The sequence below is a fragment of the Hemicordylus capensis genome, chromosome 1, assembly GCF_027244095.1.
Source record: "Hemicordylus capensis ecotype Gifberg chromosome 1, rHemCap1.1.pri, whole genome shotgun sequence".
Taxonomy (NCBI): Eukaryota; Metazoa; Chordata; class Lepidosauria; order Squamata; family Cordylidae; genus Hemicordylus; species Hemicordylus capensis.
In genome coordinates, this window is record NC_069657.1 from 280,101,299 (window position 1) to 280,120,902 (window position 19,604).

General features: G+C 43.6%; 1 protein-coding gene across 5 annotated transcripts in view; it reads left to right on the plus strand.

Moving 5' to 3' along the window:
* ROCK2 (Rho associated coiled-coil containing protein kinase 2) overlaps window positions 1-19,604 on the plus strand; it is a 170,095-nt gene that overhangs the window by 51,183 nt on the left and 99,308 nt on the right. For all 5 annotated transcript variants that reach the window (XM_053285616.1, XM_053285618.1, XM_053285619.1 and 2 more), the window contains exons 2-3: window positions 3,455-3,536; window positions 8,904-9,004. In XM_053285616.1, coding sequence (XP_053141591.1) covers window positions 8,939-9,004 — 66 coding nt within the window. In that variant the 5' untranslated portion in view covers window positions 3,455-3,536; window positions 8,904-8,938. The remainder of the gene's footprint in view (window positions 1-3,454; window positions 3,537-8,903; window positions 9,005-19,604) is intronic.

Genomic DNA, 19,604 nt, shown 5'->3' on the forward strand with positions numbered 1-19,604 from the left:
TACTTTAAAATGATTAAATATCTGCATAAATGATTATTGACATGCCTCCAATTTTGATTTGTAATGGATGGCTTTAGCTAATAAGAATTTGTTTTCCAAACAAATTGCAAAATGATGTGTATTGTTTCTGAAGGTGTTCCGGAGTCCAGACTCCATGGCACTTCCATCGAGTGGTGTCTGATAGGAACCAAAATTATCCATTATTTTATTGGAAATCATTTAAATAACTTATTAATATTTGATTTGATTTAAAAAGTGTAAACTGTCCTTGAGAAAATTCTAACAGGGCTGCATATAAAAATAAGTGCAATGCAAAATCATATCATAAAGGCAGGTTAAAACCAGCCTCTACTCAAAGGCCTGAATATAAATGAAGGGCATGACGCTTGACTCTAGGCAAGTCTTCATGGGGAAGGAATTCTAGTGTTGAAGGGCTATTTATTTAAAATATTTATGTCCCACTCCTCCAGTCACTACTGCTTGGGGTGGCTCACAACATCAGCAAAACAGGTGCAATGTAAAGTAAAAGATTAATAAAGTTAAAAGACCAGGCTAAAAACCACATTTAAAACTTTATTTTATAAGTTCTTAATAAAAAGCTGAAAACTGAAAGAGAGAGAAAACAAAAAACCCTACTACTGAAAAGACCCTCTCGTCAATTAACAGTCTTGCAACTTCAGACTGGAGGATCAGGACTTCTTTTGTTGATTAAAGTGTTCAGACAGGACACTGTCAGTCGTTCAAATACAAGGATCCCAAATAATTAAGGGCTTCATAGATAAGCACCAGCACTCTGAATTATGCAGAGGAGCTGACTGACAGTCAGCAAAGGTTTTTCAAAACTGGCAAGAGTAACTGGTCCCACTTAGTCTTGCTGTCTTGTTCTGTGCTAAAGGAAATATCTGAGAAGTCTTCAAAGGTGGCTTTGTGCAGAGCACATTACAGTAGTCTGATCTTGAGGTTGCCATTGGATGGATTACAGTGGCCGGACTGTGTTTATAGGCACTACAGGTCAGAATAACCTCTTTGGCCTTTAGTAGTGACAAAATTGGATCTAATGGCACCCCAAAACTACAAATCTGATTCTTTTGATACTTATCTCCTTGGTCAGGGGAGCCACCTAAGAACGTCTGACTTATCTGGATTTATCTTATTGGCCGTTATCCAGTCTATTACTGATTCCAGATGTACCTTTTCACCTGAAGCTGAGAAGGAGGAGAAATAGGGTTGGCATATGGATGACATCTCACTTACAATCTTCAGATGGCCTCACTCAGCGGCTTCACATAGACATTAAAAAACATAGGGGGAATAATAGAACTGAAAGGTCCTATAGCATAAGCGCCAAGGGATTCAGAAGTAGTCCCTCAGCATGATCTCCTGGAATTGACTCTCCAGGTAGTAGAGGAGCTACCGAAGAAACATGCTATTGACCCCTAACCCAGAAAGCCTATTGAGAAAGATACCATGGTGTATTGGACGCCACAGAGAGGCCCACCAAGGAAAGGCAGGGTAATTTTCCTACTGTCCTTCGCTTAGCATACGTCGTCCACCAGAGCAACCAAAGCAGTTTCTTGTCCAGAACCAGGCCTCGAATGAAATTGATCTAGATAATTGGTTTCATGCAAGAATGGCTGGAGTTGCAAGGCACTGTTCAACCTCACATTGTAATGATATGAAAGCTTAAATTTAGCCATTGTGGTTGATGGTTTTTTTTAAAAAGTCATTAAAGAGCCTATATTTTAGCGAGATGTAATGCCTTTCCCATGGGATTGGGAGATATAGGAAAACTCCTTTTCATGAGGGCGTCTGCTCCTGTGGCTCTAGTGCTATTGGAACTACTGAGCATAATCTCTGGAACTGTACCCTTTATAGAGAATTGCAGGGAACACATATCACTTCACTCAGAGCCTTATACCTTGGATGTTCTGAAGTGTTCCGTGTTACCATGTTACTTTCTGGTCTAAATTTAGAAATTTACTAGCCAACCCCGCACAGAGCAACTAGGTGCTCTTTGGGGCCAGCGGTTACCTCTCCCCCCCGTTCTGCCCCAGTTTCTGCTTCCGGGCCCAGCCATCTCTCCTCCCCACTGTCACTTCTGCCCCCCCTTTCTTCCCCCCTCCTGGGCCTTGCCTCCACAGCCAGGCTGGGCCCGCCACCTCTGGCCTCCATGGCTGGGCTGCCACCGCTGCAACCAATCCTCCTGGGTGCGCCTCAGCCAATCAGGCGCGTCTGCTGCCCAGCCAATCAGCTGGACTCTGGGACGCACATTCCAAGGCACATCCAGGAGAATTAATATAATAGATACTAAGGCTGCAAAATTTTGTCCTATAGTTTGTAAGATTAGACAAGCTATGTTGAGTATTACTGATTAGTTGGTGGTTATAATTTAGTTGGTTATGTAATAGTGAATATTTTTACTTCATGTTAATTTTAATTTATGTTAATTTCAGTCATATTGCTGCTGCTGTTCTGGTCATATACCAAAATAAAGCTACTAAACCGTTTTTAAAAGACAAAATCATTGTCAAATGCTGTCAAACTATTCTGTGGTATTGGACCTCATGTTAATTATGCATTGTGTGAAGAAGTACTTTATTGTTTCTCTTCTGAACCTACCATATATCAGACCTTGCTTTTTGTTGGGAACCTCTCAACTCAACTACTGTAATGTGTTTTGTGCAGGATTGCCCTTGAAGACTATCTGGGAGCTGCAGGATTCTGTAATTCCCCCTCCTGTCAGAAAGCAAGATGCAGAGAACATATTACTCAAATTCTAGCTCCGAGCAGAGGTTCAGGGCAGGGCTTTTCAGTAGTAATTTCTTTGCTTATAGAGCTCTCTTCTTAGAAACTGTGCAGCTCCTCCCGTACTTGCTCTGTTCCTCTATTCAGACTTGGATAAAATTTCAGAGATAGACAGCTTATGTTCTTTCGCCACATGCAACAGATTTTATAGTTTGGGGCCAGAGGCCATATCTAGAAACTATTCCTTGTCAATGGTCTGCAACTGTTGATATGCCTTCACTAGCTATTTTTATTTGTTTTATTTTAAATCAGATTTATTGTGAGGTACTAATGCTGAATATCGTAAGAGCATGTTATCTCTATTGCTTATGTTCTTTAATCTAGTGGATCATGTGAGGGTCAGTGACTGACATCCAGAGCAAAGAAGTGCCAGTGCAGTGAGAAGAGCAAACTAGCTACCTTGTGAATTCCATTTTGAGTTGAAATGACAAGTGGGATATAAATATTTTAAAACAAAAATGGTTCTTTAGTATCTTAATTATATTTGGAATGTAGGTTGTATATATGATATTTAGGGGCAGTTCGTAGTCTTTCCATGGCATGATGCCATATCTGTCCACAGGGCTGCAATGTGAGAAGGGATGAGATATAAAATATTACAATTAAGGTGTTTTTTAAAAAATATATCTTTCCCCCCCTCTTTCTCTAGGATGGCTTGAACTCTTTAGTTCTTGATTTGGATTATCCAGCACTCAGAAAGAACAAGAACATAGACAACTTCTTAAACCGCTGTAAGTTTTGCTTTTATGCACAAGCTGTCGATTGATGTTGAACATTTAGAGATGTTACAAGTTACTCACTTTTGTTTTGCTTATCTGAACAAGTCAGACCCTGACTTGTAAAAAGATGATTGTATTGGCATGTATTTGACAGTAAAATCTGTCAACAGCAATTTAATATTAAGACTTAAGTTAAGTCATTCTTGTTTTCCATGCAGTATTAGCAGTAACTTTAAAAGTAAGATGAATTCTTTTGTGCTGGATATGAAATTCAGAGCATTGTGTGTTGAATGAAGTTCTACTTCATTGTGTACGACTAGAGTGCCTAATGATCCAAAATCCTAAACATATATTTTTAATTAGGTGCCATTTTTATTAAGAACCCTGGTCCTTAATCTAACCATGTTTACTGATTCCAATGGATCAGGTAGAGCTTGTAAGCAAATGACATTTCAAAGAATCTATTATATTAATTCTCATAGACGTGCCTCTGTGGGGATGCGTCCCAGCAACCCAGCGGATTGGCTGGGCGGTGGAGGCCCCGGATTGGCTGGGCAGTGGTTGGCCACATAAGGAAGTGGCCACTTGGGCAGGAAAGGAAGGAAAGCAGGCAAGTGGAGAGGAAAACTGAATGGACTGGGGCAGAAGGGAGGGGGGAAGCTGAGGGGAGAGAAAGTGGCAGAGCCTGGCTGGGCAGAGACAAACGGCTGGCCGCCTTGGAAGATGCTCTCTAGAGGGAGGGCCGTGCAGGAAGGAGCCGGCTGAATGCTTGGCCGCCCGACGCACCAGGGACTGGAGGAAGGAGGAGGCGGCAACAGCAGACTAAAAAGTGGGGGGGGGGGAGCACGAATGAGAGAGAGAGAAAGAGAGAGAAAGAAGGGGAAATGGTGGAGGGAGCAAGCTGGGGCAGAAGGCTTGGGGGGGAGGGGACTGGGGCTGAGGGCTGACGGGGAGGGGAGTAGGGCAGAAGGTGGGGGGAGTGTACTGTACTGCCGCACAGATGCTCTGTGTGGGATCAGCTAGTCTCTCTGTAATTTTGTTTGCTGGCAGATGCTCAGTCATGGTATTTTCTTTGTAGTCTGTCTCTTGTTTATAGTAGTCTTTGTTGTAGTAGTAGTAGTAGTAAACAGTAGGATAAATTATTAAAAGAGAGAACTTAAATGTGCTGAGAATTGCAGTCTTGGCTCTCTAGTGTACAAATGTAGCATTGTCAATTTTAAGTGAACCTTTGCTGTACTGATAACATGTTATCAGTACAGCAAAGGTTCACTTAAAATGGATAATGCTACATTTGTACATTAGAGAGCCAAGACTGCAACCACTCCCAGGGACAGCCGTAGGAGCAGAGCTCACTTCCGGTCCTGGACCAGCCAGTTGCTTATTGCTGTGCTACCCATCTTATCGGGCAGGGCTATCCTGTTTGTGGCCTGCCGTCTGCCACTGAGAGATGAGGCAACCCCCTTTCAAGGGGTTTCCTATTTTCATTTGTTTGCAGCCAGTGAGCACAGCAGAGGTGTAGCAAAGGCATTGTAGAAAGGGCTATGGCCCTCTAGTTGATCCCTACAACAGGGGGTGAGGAAGGAGCCAGGGCCGTATACCAAATATGCTTGAAATGATTTTGTGTTTTCTTTCTTCTGTCCCTTAATTGTGCTTTATAGATAAATTGCCCCAGGAAAGTGTCTGTTTGGCCACTTAGCCTAGGAGAACTTTGATGGTGAATTGATATTGATTGACAGTTGATAAATTATTTATTTAATGAGCTTCTGAATATGAAGTGATAATGTATGCCTGAATTAAGAAATTGTTTGGAAGAACATATATTGATTGTAATTTGGGTCACAAAACGTAAGAGTTTCTCTTTTTGAGGTTATTTTGAGGTAGGTGAAGAAAAGGAAATTAGGAGGGAATTTTACCTGATATGTCTTTTAAAGTTATGGATTTTACAAACAAGCAGATTTGTCTCGTTTCAACAAGACAAATCTGAAGAAGAGGAGAGATCTCCAATTCTGGAAAGAATCCAGACGGTTTTTTCAACTGAATTTCAAAATTTGGATAATATAGAAGGCTTAAACAATTTATCAGCACTATAGAATTGGCAGAAAAATCCCTAAGTAATAAATTTCACGAGACAGAAGAAAAAAAACAATTTGTTGAGAGAAAGTAACTCAGGAGAAAATGCAAACAGAAGTGGAACTGAAAACAAAACATAACAAAGATTGTGGGGGGAAATAAACATGATGCAGATGATCCAAGTGGATAAAGTTGGTAATCAATTAAGGTGCAATTGTTTTTGAATTAGAGTACTACGCTGTAGAATGAAGACGCTTAAAGGACTGATTAAATGTAGGGGTGTGCATGAACCGGTTTGGTGCTTCCTTTGGGTAGCACCGAAGTGGCCTGGTCACCCACAGCTGAACAGGTTGGGCGGGACGTTGAGCAGTTATCTTAAAAAGCAGGTCCTTACTTGCTCCACTGCTGCCCCACTACTTTTCCAGTCGTGATGCTTGCTCTACCAAAGGCTGTGCACGGCTGTGGCGCTGCTCCCTGCAGCCTGCACATATCATTGGCAATACACATGGCTGCCATGCGCAGGCTGCAGGGGGCAGCGCCGCAACCATACACGGCCTTTTTAGAGCAAGTACCACACACAGAAAAGCAATGGGGTGGCAGCGGATCAGGTAAGCACCTGCTTACCTGCTTTTTAAGGGAACTGCTCCCCTCGCCTGCACCAGCCATTCTCACACATCCCTGATTAAATGGGCTCTTTGTAGGATATGTAAGTCCAGTTTATGAACAAAATAAATCTGTGTATATGTATTGATAAAGCTGTTTCATGAGGGAATGAAAATTATAGTTTTGGATGATTATAGGAGCTCATGAAGAAATAGACTGGAAGAGTAAAAACTATAATGCCATCTGTTTTTTATTTTCAAAACTTTTAAAAAATGAAGATAATTTTGTTAATTACCCAATTAATGAAGCACATGAACACATTTAAATGGTGATTTCCTTTTGAAATTCTGATCAATTATAGAAGAAAGATATTGATATTTTAAACATAAGAACAGGCAGATGAGTTTTTAGATACCCTAGATACTGATGAAATACAGACAACTTTGAGCAAAACCAGAAAGCAGGAGGAAGAACAGGAACACATACAAACGTATAAGCTTATTCAGTAAAATATTTCCTGTAGATCACACGGGATCTTTAAAGTGTAGATACACTGTTCTTGGGATGTTTATAGGCAAATTGTGGATTCAGTTATGTAATTATATTTCCCCTGGTTTTGATATCATTTTTATTTATTGAGAAGCACCTTTCAACAACATCACAAAGTGGTTTATGTAACAAAAAGAAATAAAATAAAAAATTGTTGCTTGTCCCAAAGGAGGTTTATAACTTAAAAAGAAACATTAACAGCAGCTACTGGTGGGAGTGCTATGCTTGGTAGAATTGCTCTCTGCCTCCTGATTTAGGAGAGCTGCCACCTTTAAAGATTTTGTTACCCAGTCTCTACATGTTGCTGGATTAAATAGTCCAGCAACAAGGCATGAACTACTACATAAGAAATTGAATATAATATCTATTCAGGAATGGCCTATTAATAAATGCAAGTTGGGGTATGCACAGAACCATCTGGCCCGGTTCGGTTCGATGCTGGACAGGCCTCGAATGGAACTGGGCCAATTCAGTCCGGCCCCCCCATCGAACCCGTCTGGACCGGTCCACAAATTTTTTATTTTTTATTTTTAAGTCAATTAAGTACCTGTAGCCCCTTCGGGGAGCTTGCTGAAGCCGCTGGGGGGTCCGCGCAAGCTCCCTCTCCCCCCGCCAGCCTTCGTCATCACCGCTGCAGCCGGGTAAGTAATGCCTTTTCGCCCCTTTCGGGCCTCTGTAAGATTGAGCGGCCTCCATTTTGGTGGTTGCCGTGGATGCGCAAATGCCCCCTGCGAGGCGACTGCTGGATTAAATAGTCCAGCAACAAGGCATGAACTACTACATGAGAAATTGAATATAATATCTATTCAGGAATGGCCTATTAATAAATGCAAGTTGGGGTGTGCACGGAACCATCTGGCCTGGTTCGGTTCGAGGCTGGACCAGCCTCGAATGGAACCGGGCTAGTTCGATCTGGCCCCCCATTGCCCCCCCTAGTCTGGTCTGGCCCCGGACTGGTCCACGAATTAAAAAAAAATTTTTTTTTTGTCAATTAAGTACCTGTAGCCCCTTCGGGGGGCTTGCTGAAGCCACGGGAGGGTCCATGCGGGTTCCCTCTCCCCTCACCGGCCTTCGTCATCTTCTCCACGCCTGGGTAAGTAGAGGGCATTTGCGCATGCGCGGCGGCCACCCAAATGGCGGCTCTCAATCTGATGGAGGCCTGAAAGGGCCAAAAAAGCATTACTTACCCGGCCGCGGCAGTGATGACGAAGGCCGGCGGAGGGCGAGGGAACCCGAAGGGGCTACAGGTACTTAATTTACTTAATCTTTTTAAAAAAATGTTCGCGGACCTGGCGGACCGGACCTAGTGGTCCGGTTTCAGTTTGACCACAAACCCCCAAATCCCTGGACCGAACAGCTGGACCGGTCCGCACATCCCTAATGCAAGTAGAACTTAGATACTGTTTTGTAATGGAAGGATATTCCATGCTACTGCTTAGAGCATTAAGGAGACTGTACAAGAAAGACTTTCGAATGAAAGATACATTCCTTCAGTAGTATATTTTTAGAAAAAACATATTACTGTACTATTGATGTTAGTTCTAAACAAAGACACTTATATAGATAGTGGTATTACCCGTCAGGATACCAGAAATGTTCCCAGGAATGAATAATTTGTGTTGGAGATGTCATAGAACGGAAGAGAGGAGAAATAGCTAATATAACTAAAGAAGTCATGGATTACGATAGACCTTTATTATGGTCTATTTTTCTGTTAAAATATTTAAATTCTTATATTAGACTGTGCACCAGTTTCTGTTCTAGTTATTTCAGCAAGAATAATGGTAGCTAGAACATGGAGTTAAAATCATTTTTGGAATGTGGAGAAATGGTTAATAAAATGCTGGCATACAATTTTTATGATAAAATGATTTTAATAAAGCAACTATAGAAAGGCAAGGAATATGTTGATCTTAAATACTAGGAAGGGCTGGGCCTTGTTTTTAATATATTGGCTGATTCTTTAAACAAGATTGTAATGATAATGTAAGCTTCTCTTTTATATGTCTTCTGATACTGGATAATATTGGATGATTTGTGGATGCTAACTATTATATCAAAAAAATTGTTTGTATTGAAAGCCTCAATATCAAATGATTGTATTTGTACTCCATGGTTTGTATATATTTATCATGGCCTTCTTTAAAATTGTTTTAGATGAGAAAGTTGTGGGGAAAATTCGTGGTCTGCAAATGAAAGCAGAAGACTACGATGTTGTTAAAGTGATTGGAAGGGGAGCATTTGGCGAAGTACAACTGGTAAGAATTTTTTATCTCCACAAGACTATTGCATTTATGTTATTATTTATTATTTACATGTTCTGTGGTGACAACATCTCGTGTTTGAAAATAATCACAGTTTTGACTTTGACATTTCTGGCAGAGTTGGTGCCTCCACCAAGAATGGTTAGTAGCAGAGGCGTATCTAGAGAAAATAGCGCCCAGGGCAAGCACTGAAATTGCGCTCTCCCCCCACCCCGCCCCTGGTCTTAGTCCAGCACTGCTTCACATTACATGGGATATATACAATCATTCAGGTATGCTTACCAGGAAATTTAGATTGGACCCTCTTTCCCCCCTGTGCTTACTGCTGTGTAAAGCCAGAAGCTGCCTTCTGCCATAGTTTCCTTATCTGATTTTGATGATACCCATCTCCTTTGTTTGGTTGCGGGGGGGGGGGGGCTGGGGAATAAAGCTATTACTGTAGAGATATATGAGAAGTAAATTGCTTTAATTCACATGGCTAAGTAACTACTTCAGAAGCAACAAGGTCTTTTGCAGCACCTTGAAGACTAACATGGCAATTGTAGCCTAACCTTTTTGTGGACTTGAACTCACTTCATCTAGTCCAGTGTTTCTCAAACTTTTTGGAGTCAAGGACCGCTAAATTCTTTGTGCAGAGTTTCAAGGACCGCTACATTCTTCATGCGCCGTTTCCCAGACCAGCAGTTAGTAAAGGGGTTTCAAGTCTGTCTATCTATCTATCTATCTATCTATCTATCTATCTATCTATCTATCTATCTATCTATCTATCAGACTTCTCTACTGCCCAAAACTTGCATCTCTGGGCAGTTTAGAATGAAAATAATATAAGCATTAAAATAATTAAATTTGGAATCTTTTGCAAACATGGAATATTAGGGGTTCTTAACCTTGGGTCCCTCAGTTAAACTCCCATAACCCCCAACAACAATGGCATTTGGCCATTATGGCTGGAGATTATGGGAGTAGAAGTCCACCAACATCTAGGTACCCAAGGTTGAGAACCCCTGAATCTAAAAGCCTGGGTGAACAAATTTGTCTCCAGTATGTCTTCAGTATGTGCAGGGTGGGGGTGGAGGTGCTTGTGATTACTCAATGGAGAGGGGATGTTGGGCCATTAGAAAAATCCAAAAGCTACATGGGGCCAATGAAAACAACATACAAGCAAGCCCCACTGATGCAAGAGAGAAACAGCATTCCCTCTCAAGGCGCCTCGAGCACAACAGGCAGCTGGGTTTCAATCAACCAACCTTGGGCTGCAAACAATGAGCATGCAAGAACCAGCAGCCCTTCAAGTGGCGCCCACTGCCATACTTTTTCCTCCATGCCCCCGCACTGCATACAGTTTGAAGCTGTAAAGATAGGGAATAAGATAGCTGTAGGAAGATCTCAGCAGCACGTGGAGGCAAGACACAAGAAGGGTCCCATGTCTCCGTGATACTCTTCCTCTTCCGTACCATGTGCAAAATTGAGGAAGTGAGTGCCTTGATTTCAGTTTGGGGGGGTGGGGTTGACTCCCAGTCAGGGACCGGCACTCAACCCTTCGGGGACCGGCAGCGGTCCAGGGACCAGTGGTTGAGAAACACTGATCTAGTCCATGGAAGCCTGTGCTACAAGCCTGTGTTTCCTTTAAGGTTGCAGACTTCTTCCACAGCTGCTCTCTGCTCTACAAGAGGTTCAGTCCTTTGAGGTAGATGAGTTCATACACACACAGACACACATTGGCAAGCAAAAACACCTAAGCTGACAATAGGTTCTCTGATACACAAATAAATAGATAAATAACGCACACACAAATCTTTGACAGGCACAACCAACACTTTTTTTTTTTTTAAAGTCTATGATCTCCCAGTTTGCCTCTTGTCTGGCTAAAAGATATTTTAAAAAGAGGAGGAAAATACTAAATTATTATTTTTTAAAAAATCACCCAGAGAGCAGCTTTTAACTGTTCAGTATATGTATGTATGTGTGTGTTTTACATCACTACAAACAAACTGGTCCTTATATACACCCGGACTCTTGTCTAGGTGTGTGCATGTTTTTTTTCAAATGGTGACAGTACACATCTTGACTCTCACACTTTTCCATTAAAAAACAAACCAACCCAAGAAACAAGTAAGAAAGACCGACCTCACAGGGGCCAGGAAAAGAAAAACTCCTCTGACTCCCCACTTCTGGCAGTTTCCGAGTGTGTGCGTGCGTGTGCCCAGGCAGGAGACACCGCTGCGCTCTCGCCAGCCTGACACGTGTCTGCGCCAGCCAGAGATTGGGGAGGGGGGGTGGGAAAGCAATATATAAATGACTATTAGCCATTGATAGAATTCTCAGCATCTACACTTAGTAAATGTGCTTGCTTCTAATTTACTCTTGTGATACCTGATCCTGCAAATGTTCTCCTTAGCATAAGGGTTCTCAAGCTTGAGTCCCCAGATGAAGTTGGACTACAACTTCCATCATCCCAAACACAATGAACATCTGGGGACTTTGAGAACCCCTGCCTTAGCGGAAATTACATGGGAAGGAAATTGATAATCAAGGACATTCAAATACTTTCATGAACGTCCAAAGTGGGGGGCGGTGGGCGGGGGGAGACAATTTTATAAATATCAACAATTCCAACCACTTTCAGATCACAACTGCTTAATCAGGCTGCTGCACCATGAACCAGAAAATTGATATCATAGAGGGCATCCTTCCTGATAGCTATATAAATGGCACATAGATGCGGGAAAGTGAGCAAGGGAAAGTTGAGGGGCTCCTTTCCACCTGGCGGGGCTGGATCGCAAGCCTCGCGCCAGCCTCAGCCTACTGCAGACAGTGCAATCCTCCCTGCTTGAATGGACAGCTCTAAGAGCCAAGACGCAGCAGGGAGCGGGACTCAGAGGGCTCTTGGGGCTACAGACACACACACGCACGCACGCACGCACGCACGCACTAGAAAGGGACGGGGGAGGAGAAGAAAGGAGTGAGTGGGGGAGAGAGGCTCGCTTACTGCAGAGCAGAGGTGCTACGGAGGAGGGCTGTATCCAGACGGCTCAAGGAAACTCCCTAGGGAGTCATAATGAGAAGAGGCAGCACACGAAAGCTGCACACCTACTGCTTGGCAATAGGTGTCCCACACTTACTTGATGGTATATGTTTTAGTCCCCTCGACAAAAAACTCTTTACCTCCAAGTAAACAACAACATGCACAGGATCAAGCTACAAAAAGACCTCTCAAGGGATAAGCGCTTTTTGTCACTCTTGGAGTTTTTACAGCCTCAGTCCTTCCAAATCTAGGACTACTAAGGTGCAGGGGAGGGGCATTTGCAATACAAAATGTAGCACTCTCTTCATCTCCAGCCAGGAGAGGAGCTATTAAAGAAAGACTTTGAGGTTTGTCACTGTTTGTCTCACGAGCAGTGCTAGGGGTAAACAGCAGCACATCTTTCCTCTATGGGGGAAAAGTTGTAAAGTCGCCTCCTTCCACTCTACGGTTCTGGCTCCCAGAACAACTCAGAGGAACAAACATTACCCAAGCTAATGGAAGCCAGATGCCGATCCTTCCGTGGCCATCCGCTTTGTCTGACTTAAAACTTCAGATGCCACGAGCTCAGCACAGACCCCAATGAGGAAAGGGGGCACGGGGTGCCCATTTTTTGTCTGCTGCGATCAGAAAGTAACTTGTAGGAAGTTACAACTTTAGGCTCACAAACTTCAGGCAGAATGCTTGTTATTTTTGTGCGGCACACAACACAGGGACTACTAACTAGCACGGAGCACACTGCTAGTTTCTTTTCTCTCCTCCATCCAACCATGTGGTCATCTCATGCATCATGCGGGCAGGCAGGCAGGCATGCGCTGATTCTGGCAGGGCGCTGCACACGCTCCCTCAGACTCAACCAGCCAATGGGAGGAGACAGCACCCGCCCACCGGCACCACCACCCGAACTCAGAGATCTCGTAGGTCACGTATGCCCAAGTGGAGGGGTGTGGGCTGTGGTGGCACGGAGAATTAAGCGGGGAATTAAGCGGGGCGGGGAATTAAAACAATTTTTTTTAAAAAAAAATTGTGGTGGTTGGGGGCGGGTGGTTGGGGGCGGGGCATGGCAGGCACTTTGTGCCCCCTTGCAACTGGCGCCCAGGGCACATGCCTTGCCTGATCCCCCCTCATTACGCCCATGGTTAGTTGTCAGAGCTCCTCCTCCAGCCACATGAGCATACCAAGAGAGTTGAAGGGTGATACAGCTGTCATCCAACTAAAGACATCTTTGTCGGTTTGATCATTTGTGTTTTTATTGATTGAATTGACTAATATTTCTTAATTTGTGCATGATTGAAACATGAGCTCTGAGAGGAAAGAAATCATTTTTCTTAGTTTTTAGATGTCACAATAGTTACCATCTTAGAAGAAGGAAGGGAATTTGTCTTAAAAGTAGTCATTTCCCCACAGCAATGGAAGTGCTGAAACCACTTATTCATACTGATTCAGATTCATGATGCTCCCCATGGCTCATTACTATAATTATTAGTATTTCTCCAATCCCCCCGCCCCTTTGGCACTTGATTTACCCATTATCTTGCTGGAATAGAATATAATTCTTCAAAAAGAGTCCTGCTTAGTGTAAGCTATACTGATTTGCCTAATTTGTATATGCAGCTTCTGTGGTACAGATTATTACTGCTTTTTTGTTGAGTTATGCAGTTGCAGTACTTATGCTTATACTCTCTCTCTCTCTCTCTCTCTCTCTCTCTCTCTCTAATTATATTATTACATTTATATCCCGCTCTTCCTCCAAGGAGCCCAGAGCGGTGTACTACACATACTTGAGTTTCTCTTTCACAACAACCCTGTGAAGTAGGTTAGGCTGAGAGAGAAGTGACTGGCCCAGAGTCACCCAGCTAGTCTCATGGCTGAATGGGGATTTGAACTCAGGTCTCCCCGGTTCTAGTCCAGCACTCTAACCACTACACTACGCTGGCTCCCCCCCCTTTTTTTGTGCAATTACATTTGTGCAATTATAGTGGTATACAGTGTCCCCCTCTAATTTTTTTCATCTGTGTGTGAGTGAGTTTTGTTCTGGGAAGCAGTATCAAGGGAGTGGCCAAATTTGGACGTAATAGGAAACCAGAGGTCCCTTCACCTCTGGTTTCTGAAGCCGCATGTCCGAATTCAGGAAACCAGAACATAGGAAGCTGCCATACTCTGAATCAGACCATAGGTCCATCTAGCTCAGTATTGTCTACACCAGGGTTTCTCAACGTGTGGGTCCCCAGATGTTACTGGACTTCAACTCCCATAATCCCCAGCCCTAGTGGCCTTTGGTTGGGAATTATGGGAGATGAAGTCCAATAACATCTGGGGACCCACACATTGAGAAACCCTGGTCTACACAGACTAACAGCGGCTTCTCCAAGGTTGCAGGCAGGAATCTCTCTCAGCCCTGTTTTGGAGAAGCCAAGGAGGGAACTTGGAACCTTCTGCTCTTCCCAGAGCGGCACCATCCCCTGAGGGGAATATCTTACAGTGCTCACACTTCTAGTCTCCCATTCATATACAACCAGGGCAGACCTTGCTTAGCTAAGGGGACAAGTCATACTTGCTACCACAAGACTAGCTCTCCTCTCATGGAGGACCTTAACTGGAGTTAAGGGTGAAAAAGTGCCCCCGGTTTCCCTCCCCAAACTCTTAACCTTTGGTCAGAATGGAGTTTTACCACCTTTAACTCCAGTTTTGTGTTGCCAACATTGCATCCAACCACTAGTCCTGCAGTTTCGGCCCTATGGAACGGGAGTTGAGGGAGGCAGCTCCTCCTTCACTCCATCCCAATTGGCTATGCGGGTTGTCCTGCTGTCAACAAGGAAGCCTTCTCAGTCAGCTCCCTGCAGTCTCACTGACTGCAGAGAGGCAGCTCTCCCAATGTCCAAACGCAGATGGAAGAGTGGGGTGGGTGTGGGTGGAACCGTGGGTCGTTTGGACTGGCAGTTCTGCATTATGTGTGAGTTAGGCCAGTGTGGCCCCAGGTGCATTCAGAGTGGGGCCTTTTTTATTTAACCTGAGCAGGATCTAAAATTAGCTGAGCGGACATCAAAAACCTTGTGAGTTATGCGCACATCTTAGGGGGAACACTGGCTGTAAAATATTGCAGCTAAACAAATGAGGGATTGATTTGATTAACCAACTAGAATTCATATGGTTGACTAAGATTTCTTTTAATTGGGTGATCGCAATAGGGAAGAAAGCATAAAAGACTTTGACTAGATTTATTTATGTATTTATTTTATTACATTTATAAACCACCCCATCCAAAGGCTTTGGGCGGTGTACAACAAATTTAAAAAGATATAAAAACACACACCATTTAAAACACAGAGCTAAAAACAATATAGAACAAGAACAATTAAAAACCATTTAAAACCAATTTAAAACTTTAAAAAAGCAATTTAAAAACCTTGGAAGGTCAGGCCAAATAAGTAAATTTGGGGGGCTCTCTTAAAGGCTGACAGCTTAAACTGCGGATATCTGCTGGGAGTGCATTCCATAGGCCAGGAGCAGGTACAGAAAAGGCTCGGATCCGAGTCGCCACCAGACGTACTGGTGATAACTGGAGACAGACCTCTCCAGATGACCTAAATGTGGAATGGGGATCATACAGAAGAAGGCACTCTCTAAGGTAGCCTGGACAGACCCAAGCCGTTCAGAGTTTTAAAGGTAATAACCAGCACTTTTTATTTCGCCTGGAAACATATCGGCAGCAACTGCAACTGTTTTAAAACAGGCATGATATGGTCTCTCTGGGTTACCCCAGAGACCAGTCTGGATGCCGCATTTTGAACTAACTGAAGTTTCTGAACTGTGTACAAAGGCAGCCCCACGTAGAGTGCATTGCAGTAGTCGAGCCTGGAAATTACCTGCTGATGCACCAGTGTTTTGAGATTGTTCTCTTCAAGGAATGGACACAGCTGTCAAATAAGCTGAAGTTGATAGAAAGAACTCCTGGCCATAGCCTCCACCTGAGATTCCAGGGTAAGGCCTGGATCCAAGAGCACTCCCAAACTGCATACCTGTTCCTTCTAGGGGAGTGTAACCCTATCCAGCACAGGAAGAGCTAATTCATCCCTCAAATTCCAACCCCCCACAATGAGGATGTCCATCTTGCTTGGATTCAGCTTCAATTTGCTATTCCTCATCCAGCACATTACTGCTGCTAGGCAGGCATTTAGGGAGTGAATGCCATTTCATGATCATGATGATGATAATGATGATGATAAGGAGAAATGGATTTGGGTGTCATCAGCATACTGATAACACCCTGCACCAAATCTCCTGATGACCTCACCCGGCGGTTTCATGTAAATGTTATAAAGTATTGGTGACAGAATGGATCCCTGAGGGACTACACATAACAGCTGTTTTGAGGAGGAACTGCCACCAAGCGCCACCATCTGGAATCTGCTTGAGAGATAGGAGCGGAACCACTGCAAAGCAGTGTCTCCTATCCCCAACTCCCCCAGGCGATCCAGAAGGACACCATGGTTGATGGTATTGAATGCCACCGAGAGGTCTAAAAGAACCAACAGAGTCACATTCCCTCTGCCGATTGCCTGGTAAAGGTCATCCATCAGGCTGACTAAGGCAGACTCAATCCTATAGCCCACTCTAAAGCCAGTTTGAAATGGGTCTAGATAATCAGTTTCCTCCAAAACTGCCTGGAGCTGGTTAGCTACCACTCTCTCAATCACCTTGCCCAACCATGGGAGATTGGACACTGGCCTATAACTATCCATCACTGAGGGATCTAGGGAAGGCTTCTTAAGAAGTTGGCTCATCATTGCCTCCTTCAAACAAAGAGGCATCCTACCCTCCCTCAGCAATGAGTTAATGACATTAACTAGGCCATCTCCAACAATTTCCCTGCTAGATGGAAGCAGCCAAGTTCGGCAAGGATCCAGAGAACAAGTGGTAGGCTGCACTGCCGCAAGTAGCTTGTCCACGTCATCAGGCATCACAGATTGAAACTGATCCAATCTAATACTGCAAGAGGGATTGCTGGACACCACCTTAATAGACTCTGCAGAGACAGTGTAGTCCAAGTCGGCCCGAATACAAGAGATTGTGTTCACACAGAACCCATTAAAAGCATCACAGCAGAACAAAGTCCCCGGAGACTGATTTGAATTGGAAGGAGCTGAATCAAACTCCTCACTCCTAAGGGCAAAACACAACAGGCTAGGCACTGTTACTAGCAATTCATTTCTCAAACATGCCTTTAAAACAAAAAAACCAAGCCCTGTCACACCAATGTTTCAACATGGGGATGGAAGGATGCAATACTGGAAGATTTGAAACACTTCCATTTGTAGTGCCAAAAGCAGTTACAGGGAATTAAGAGAGTGTAATACTCACAAGAAGTGGCATTTCATGTGTTTGAAGCACTTCAGATAGATGATCTCCGTCATCTTTGCATGTCACATCTGTATTAGGTAGGCTACCATCCTTATTGTCTTGTTGCAGATATAGGCTAAAGCTGAGAAAATAATGGCTTGCCTGATGAGTTTATGGCTGAAGTAATATGTGAACTGGGACTGCATCGCTCATTTTCTTAGGGCCAAACTGCATATTACACTAAGCACCACCTTGTTTTATTCTTTAACTAGTAGCTGTTGGATGACCTGAGCCAGATAGGAACCTGAGGTGGGGAGAGGGTAGATCTGACCTTTTGTCCCTGCCATGGCACTAATCCAAAGTGGGGCTGCCTGAAGCTCTTTGCCCCTTAAGGGAAACTGCTATTGGCAGTGGCTAGTTAATGAATAAAGAACAAGCATGTCAGCATTAAGCATATGCTTAACATAGCATGCAGTTTGGCCTTCTGCCACTAGCTCGCTTAATAGCAGAATAAAAAGTCACAGCCACTTAGGCTGCTTTCACAAAGTTGATCTTGTTGCCTTTTTGATGCATTAGTACTCTAATCAATCAAGTTCCTGAATATCTGATGATTCATTCATATTGAAGCTACTTGAGGGCTTTGATTAAATCAGCTCACCTCAAGGGACCAGGCTGGGTTTTTTAAGAAGAACTTTATTCTGGCTCTAGGTGTTCAGAACAGTGTTTCTCTAGTATAAATGTGATTTCAGTATTTATGATCCTCTTCCTTGATTACAGTGCAAACATCTTACAATTCTCGGTACTACTGATACATTCTACTGATACAAATGTTGACACTGACACAAATGTATTTAGAAGAGATAGTCAAACTTCTTCTTATTATTATTAAATTATTATTATTATTACATTTATATCCTGCTCTTCCTCCAAGGAGCCCAGGATGGTGTACTGTATACTTAAGTTTCTCTTTCACAACAACCCTGTGAAGTAGGTTAGGCTGAGAGAGAAGTGACTGGCCCAGAGTCACTCAGCTAGTATCATGGCTGAATGGGGAATTGAACTCTGGTCTCCCTGGTCCTAGTCCAGCACTCTAACCACTACACCACGCTGGTATAATAAGTCATGAACAAGTGAAACATATAATAAGGCATGAACAAGGCCAAAAGGAAAGCATAATTGAGGTTGCAAGAGGCCTCTTTTAAAGAGAGGTTGGGGGGGGGGTTGGGGAATAAAATAAAAACACAAAGAAACTATTCTCATGAGAAGCAGGAACTGGGCTAAGGGAGCCCAGCCGGTTTCTGCTGCTCGTGTGCAGCAACGAGAGCTACATGGCTCTCGGCAGCAAGCCCACTTATGGAGCCCACCACTTAACCCAGGTTTTTGGCAAGAGTGTGCCCCAAAAACGGGTTAACGGCTTGCAGCTGTGGCAGACACACTCGGACAGGGTGAAATGCACTGCAACAACTGAACAGTTGATCATAATTGAGCCAATATCTAGATCTGTCAGCAGTTTTTTAAGCTGTTGGTCATAGCTTTTGCTGCAGTATTTCAAATATCTGGTGGCGCAGTGGGGAAATGCTTGACTAACAAGCAGAAGGTTGCCAGTTTGAATCCCCACTGGTACTATATCGGGCAGCAGCGATATAGGAAGATGCTGAAAGGCATCGTCTCATACTGCATGGGAGGAAGCAACGGTAATCTGCTCCTGTATTCTGCCACAGAATACCACAGGGTTCTGTGGGTGCCAGGAGTCGAAATCAACTTGATGGCACACTTTACCTTTACCAATGTTCTTAAGAATATTTACACAGGAGGCCCTTGATTATCTCAAGTCTGGCATTTGCGGTTTCAGTTAATTGCGGTTCAGCTCCATATGCTCAGTTTCAGTTCTCATGGGGCTGAATTTTGGCCTTTTGCTGTTCCTGGGTGTGTGTTTCACACTTCCAGTGGCATTTCCAGTGGTATTTCTGGCTTGGGACTCATGATGAGATGAGCTTTTGTGGAATCTGGAAGATTTGGGGGAGGGCATTACTGGAGGAGCTGGAGAACTGGAGTGGCCAAGGTTGTGTTTGGGTTTTAATTTTTTTTGGGTACTTTTTAATATACCGAAGAATCTAACCCCATCATTCCCATAGGCACAAGGTTTCCATTATTGTGGTTTTGGTATTTGTGGTGGTATCTTGGAATGTAACCTCTGTGATAATTGGAGGCCTCCTGTATACAGCTTTTCAA